Genomic DNA, 6,848 nt, shown 5'->3' with positions numbered 1-6,848 from the left:
AAGAATTAACTTGTCACCCTCAAATGTACATTTCACTCCCAAAAATTGTGAAATAACTAAAATATTCTTTTAATGTATATCAAGTAATTTATTTTTATTAAGTATTAGGAAAAATTTAAAATTTTCCAACTATTTAAAATTTACAATTAGGTACGGTTCAACTTCCCAAAAATAACAAAATTTTCAAAACGCATAATCTCTCGATCACAAAATAAATATCAGAGTTGACTACTTTACGTTTGTCAATACATGACTTAATTATTACTCCCTCCGTCCCAAAATATAAGAACTATTTGACCACTGCACGTACACCAATGCATAACCTTGATTACGAATATTTTTAATTGTGCATTAGTAAAAATTATAGAAATTTGATATTTTGAAAATACTCGTCGAAACAAATCAAACAAGATCTTATATGATAATATTTACAGTTATATACTTGTAGAAAAATACAGTCAAAACAAGACATATGAATAGTGCATTTAGTCGAATGAAGTCTTATAAAATGGGACGGAGAGAGTAATATCTTTAAGGCTTAATTAGTAAAATGATCCCTTAAAAGACATTTTTGGTTTCACATTGGCCTCTTAAAGAAAAAAAAGGACTGAATAGATCACTTAAAGAAAAAAAAAAGGTCCGAATAGGTCCTTAAAGACATCTCCGTTAATCAGTTTGGTCCCTTAAAGACATTTCCGTTAATCAGTTTGATCCTCGAAAAAATGGACGGAAAGGACCAAACTGATTAACGAAGATGTTTTTAAGGGACCTATTCAGATTTTTTTTCTTTAAGGGACCTATTTAGATTTTATTTTTCTTTAATGGACTAATGTGAAACCAAAAATGTCTTTAAGGGACCATTCTACTAATTAAGCCTATCTTTAAACTTTGAACACGTCACAAAAAATATATATAGTTCATCTTGCATTCAGGAGCATGTCTTTCAAAACACACACTCTTTTAATTTCCCTGGGTGATCACTCCCCTTAGTAGTGCAAGTTTCTTGCTTTCTTGCATCACATGTCTACGTTTATTCTGTAAACTTTGCAATAAAAGTCTAAAATATAACCTTCAGCACATCATCCTTTGCTTATTTATGTTATTGTTATTATTTTCTAGAATATTAATAAATCGTGAGAAAAATCTTGTTTTATCATGTTTCTTTAGAAAGAGGGAAGAATTGACTGTTTCTTAAGTAATATGATTCTCTTGAAAGAAAAAAAAAGCTATTATGGGCCGTTTGTTTTAGTTTTAAAAAACTTGATTTTTTCTTTGTATTTTTTTAAAATATATTTTATAAAAGTGTTTTCAAAATAATACAAGTTTTTTTATATTCATTTTTCCTAAATTGAAATACTAATTTTAACATCATATAACATAAACATACATTATTGAAGATCAAAATATAGTCAAAATTGCAATTTTCTCAAAAAGTTATATTTCAAATATGAAAATATATTTGAAATAGCTTCAAAATTAAATGATTTTTTGAAATTTTGATATTCAAAAAAAGTTTCAATAAAATTATGGAATACCTAAAATAACTATTCAAACCAAATTTTAATTTGAAGGCTTTTATAAAAAGTTTATTTGTAAATTTTTTTTACACAAAGATATGTAACACTAAAAACCATTTAAAAAAAAAAAACCAAAACAAACGGACTCTATATTTTCTCAAGGACCATTTTCAAATTTTTAAACTGCATAAATTATTTAAATGAAAAGTAAATTGGAAATAAATGAATTTTCTCTTCTAAATTTTTTTTTTTTTTTTTATAAGCAAATAATTGAATTATAAGGAGTATAAGGTGTACTCAACCCTTACAATTCGGTGAACCTCCATTATATACTATGGAGGCAGGCTAATGGATCAATACACCAATCAGAGAACTTATAACAAGAATTGTTCCCTATACGACCTATAAACCAAAACCACGTAATAAAAATAATCTGATCCACTATGACAGACACATTAGCAACAACTCCTCTAAACATTGTGTTGTTTCGAGCACGCCATAAACTCCACGTGGTAGCTAACCAAATCAGATGGCGACCTTTAGCATTTTTATTATTCTTCACCAAAGCCCCAAAACTGTTGAAGTGGCTCCAAACCTCCTCAAAATGAATATAAGTCACTTTCATCCACTTAAAAATATTCGTCCACACACGTATTGAGAAAGAGCAATTAAAAAACAAATGATTAATGTCTTCCTTTTCCCTATAACAAAAAGCACAACACCATTCACGATGATTAACAATAATTCCTTTCCTCACCAAAGCCAGACGGGTCGGTAATCTTTCTAATAATAACCTCCAACCAAAAACATTTACTTTTGATGGAACATCATTCACCCATAACTGATTCAAAGCATGCACAACATTCTCATCTACTATATTTGATTCAACACTATTTAGAAGGAATTGATATGCCGAATTCACAGAAAAATTACCGCTATGATCTGGTATCCATCTCATGCTATCCAATTTGTCCTGCTTAGGACTAATATCGGCCAACAAATACAATAATTCTTCTGCTTCATCTGACTCGGTTGAAGACAATGTTTCAGCCCAACAAATATTCCAAATCCATTTTCCATTATGTTCAAAACCTGTGTCTGCTACAAAATAATTTGGCATAGAAGTTTTAAAATATAAAGCTGGATATAAATCCATCAAACAATCAGGTCCATACCACTTGTCTTTCCAAAATCGAATTGCATTCCCTTGTCCCAGCACATTACTTATATTTGATCGGAACCAGTCGCCATTATCTTCTCTGCCTATCTTCAATAAATCACGCCACCAAATCGATTGTCCTCTGCCTTCGCAAACCACCTGATCCAAGAAATTTGAATACAAAGAGCCATATCTATAAGCAAGCAACTTGGACCAACTAGAATTTGGTTCACAAATCCCTCTCCATTTCCATTTGCTAAGTAAGGCTTGATTAAATAAATTAAGATTCTTGATGCCCAACCCTCCTTTTTCTTTAGGGAGACATATAGTATCCCAACTTACCCAACAAATCTTCTTGTTCTCCGAACTCCCTCCCCACAAAAATTTCCTTTGGATGTTAACCAATTCTTTTAAAACACAAACCGGAGCTTTGAAAAAAGAGAAAAAATAAAGTGGTAAACTCGATAACACCGAATTTATGAGAGTAACTCTTCCACCGATTGATAAATTACGACTATTCCAACTATTAAGACGATTTCTCATAGATTCCACAATAGGATTCCACGTTATCTTTCTCCTTGGGTTGGCTCCAACTGGAATTCCTAAAAAGCGGAATGGAATGGAATCCACTTCACAAAAAAGGAAAGAAGATGCAGCTTCTAAAAAAGAATCTTCAAGATTGATACCGTACAATTTGCTTTTAAAAAAATTGACTTTCAGACCTGACACTAACTCAAAGCTGCGCAGCACAGTTTTTAAAGTCCATAGATTGTCCCAATTACCCTCTCCTATCATAATAGTATCATCTGCAAATTGCAATGTGTGAAATTGAAGTGCATCACTTACCTTGTAACTGTGGAAACTACCGATATCCACTGCTTTCTGCATCAAACGTGCGAGTCCTTCAGCTGCTATTAAGAAAAGAAAAGGGGAGAGCGGATCACCTTGCCTCAATCCTTTACCAACCGAGAAATCTTCTGTAGGACTCCCGTTAACTAAAACTGACATCGAGCTATTAAAAACACAAGCTCTCATCCATTTCATCCATCCTTGCGAAAAACCCATACGTTTCATCATAAAGCTCAAATAATCCCAGTTCACCGTATCATAAGCCCTTTCGAAATCCACTTTCAGTAACAAACATTTATCCTTCTTTCTCTTTGCCAAATCGATCAATTCATTCACAACCAACACCCCATCCAGAATTTGCCTGTTTGGGAGAAACGCTGACTGACACTTAGATATCAAGTTTCCTAACACTTTCTTTAATCTTGTTGCTAAGACTTTTGAAATGATTTTGTACAAACTACCTACTAAACAGATAGGCCTATAATCATACAATGTCTGAGGATTATCTTTCTTTGGTATCAAAGCCAAAAACGATGCTGTAATCGCTTTTGGAAGAATAGCATTACTATGAAAATCATGAATGAAGTCCATAATGTCACCTTTCAAAGTATCCCAACAAGCTTTCAAAAAATTGAAATTAAAGCCGTCAGGGCCAGGACATTTATTACCATCACTATTCCACACAACATCACGGACCTCATCCACGGAAAAGGGAGCCAAAAGAAATAAATTATCATTCAACGATAAAGTAGGAAAGGAAATACCATCAAGGTGAGGTCGATTACTCCACTCCTCGGTGAAGTTGTTGACAAAGAAATGTTTCACGAATTTTTTTATTTCATCGACTCCTTGCACCCAATGATCACCATCTCTAAGGGCCACCAATTGATTACGTCTCCTCCTACCTTTAATAGATTGATGGAAAAATCTAGAATTAGAATCACCTTCTTTTAACCACTTCGTTCTTGATTTTTGTTTAAGAAGATTGTCCTTGTAATTAAGTTGGTTCCAAAAATCTTTGTTTAGACCCTCCCTCTTTAAATAGTCAAAATCACCATCATTATTCTCCAAAAGACCTTCAAAATCATTAATATCCTTGACCGTCTTCTCAATGTTGAGGTCAAGAATACCAAACACCTCTTTGTTCCAAATCTTCAAGCTCTCTTTCAGCAACTTTAATTTTTCTTTCAAGACAAATGCCTTTTTACCTTGAACATTGTAACTCTTCCATGAAGAATCCACGAATTCTTTGAAATCGGGATGCTCTAACCAACCGTTCACCACCCGAAAGGGTTTAGGGCCCCAATTATTTTGCGAACAAAGAGTCCATACTGGGCAATGATCGGATATGTCACGATCGCCAATCCATTGACCTGTGATACCACTCTTCCCTATAAAGCCATCAGTCATCAAAAACCTATCAAGCCTGCTCATAGATAAACCATCATGACTGAACCATGAAAATTTTTTGCCCAAAACTGGTACATCGACAACCTCCATATCATCTACAAACTGTTTGAAATTATTAATTTCTGCCATTCGACTATCAGCACTACTACCTCTTCTTTCCGAAGTATGAAGGACAGCATTAAAATCACCTCCGATGCACCATTCACCACCATATTCTCTCTTCAAATTCAAAAGATCCTCCCAAAGTTTTCTTTTACCAGAAATACTACACGGTGAGTACACATTAACAATATGCACCCTCGAACCCTCCCAATCAACACAGATACCGACAAAACCAAACCCAAAAAAAGTATGTAACAATTTGAATAAATTAGAATTCCAAATTGTTAATAAACCACCAGACAAGCCAACTGATTTTTGTGCCACCCAAAAAACATCCTGATGTCCCCATAAATTATGGATAGAGACATCATCAAAATTTTCTCTCTTTGTTTCTTGAATCAAGCAAATGTCAAACGTACCTTTTATGAGAAATTGACTCAATCTCCTCCGTTTTGCGCTCCCCCCCAGCCTCTCATGTTCAAAGAAACCATCTTCATTTATTAACCTTTTTTTGTTGCACCCTTCTATTTCTGCCTTCCTCGTCTCTTTTTTCATTGTTATGGATGCGCCGAGTACATTCATCTTCATCCGCACCTTCTCCTATCCCCAAAACTTTGGCACCCTTCCAAATTTTTGACGTTACATCATTGTCTCTCCGTTTCAAAATTTGCTTATTACAATTCCTTATGACTGATGACTGTATTGAGCTACAGCATAGAACTGCACCTAAATTTTAAACTTGGAAAAACAATACAACTTGTGGCAGAGGTTATTGCTAAAAATTAGAATGATGAATCGGTTAGGTTTGTAATTAAACGTTTGACTATGTAATGTTTGACTATAAAAGATAACGTACGTGCCCAGTTCTTAAATTTGAATCCGTTGACAAAAAGAAAAGGCAAGTGGAAAAAACAATAACAACAATAAAGTTCGGACAAAGAAAAAATAATTTAACAAAGGGTTTCTTTGGTAAAATTAAGCTATAAGTTAGCTTATAGCTGATAATTGAAAAATTAGCTTATAGTTGAAAAACTAACTGATTGAAATTAAAGAGTTTGATAAAATTAGTTTTTAAAATTGTTGTAAATATAAAATGACATGTAGTGGGTAATTTTTTATTTATAAAAAATAATAAAACTAAATTAAAGGTTAAAATGGAAAAAAATATATAAAAAAAAACTATAAGCTATAAGGTTAAATGCTACTTTAAATAACATCTCAAAAAAAAATATAAGCTAATGAGAATTTTTTTTTACCAAATACTCCCTCCGATCCTTATTATAAGAGAAATTTGACTTTCTAGATTCATTGTAAAATTAATATATCTAGACAATATTGTCCAGATACATTAATTTTACAATGAATTTAAAAAAAAAAATTTTCTTATAATAAGAACCGGAGGGAGTACAATTTTTTCTTATCAAATAAGCTTATAAGATAATATAATAAGCTAGCTAGCTTGTTATGTTTACCAAACAGACACTAAACATCTTGATGTGTCTATAAATCTATGGTAGATATGTTAAAATTGTAAGATTGAATGTCATGACCGGTTCTAACCTTGATCCCTCAACTTTGTGTGAGTTTATAATAAGTTACTATTATTTTTTCTTGGTGTAACTTTATATTCTCAAGACTAAATTGAGACTCACATCTCAGGTTAATTTGAAAGATCTTTATTGTTCATTCAAGTGCTCTTTAGTGCGGTCAAGAGTTTTTTTTTTTTTTTTTCCAAAATAGTACACACCAGTAAATACATTCTATTCTATGCTTTTTCTTTCATCATGGACATTTCAATTAATAAATTTTTA

General features: G+C 32.4%; 1 protein-coding gene across 3 annotated transcripts; it reads right to left on the bottom strand.

Moving 5' to 3' along the window:
* Positions 1–1,766: 1,766 nt before the first annotated feature.
* On the bottom strand, positions 1,767–3,009 carry LOC123917418. Of its 3 annotated transcripts, XM_045969123.1 has the most exons (3): positions 2,693–3,009; positions 2,451–2,618; positions 1,767–2,358 (listed from the first exon to the last, which is right to left on the bottom strand). In XM_045969123.1, the coding sequence occupies exons 1-3, from the start codon at positions 2,736–2,738 to the stop codon at positions 2,345–2,347; spliced, it is 228 nt and encodes a 75-aa protein (XP_045825079.1). In that variant the 5' UTR covers positions 2,739–3,009; the 3' UTR covers positions 1,767–2,344. The 3 variants fall into 3 exon arrangements, with proteins under 3 accessions (XP_045825079.1, XP_045825076.1, XP_045825078.1); XM_045969120.1 differs by having other exon boundaries at positions 1,767–2,618; XM_045969122.1 differs by having other exon boundaries at positions 1,767–2,615.
* Positions 3,010–6,848: the final 3,839 nt, after the last annotated feature.

The sequence above is a fragment of the Trifolium pratense genome, linkage group LG3 (genome assembly GCF_020283565.1).
Source record: "Trifolium pratense cultivar HEN17-A07 linkage group LG3, ARS_RC_1.1, whole genome shotgun sequence".
Classification (NCBI taxonomy): Eukaryota; Viridiplantae; Streptophyta; class Magnoliopsida; order Fabales; family Fabaceae; genus Trifolium; species Trifolium pratense.
This window is presented reverse-complemented; position numbering and strand designations above follow the sequence as displayed.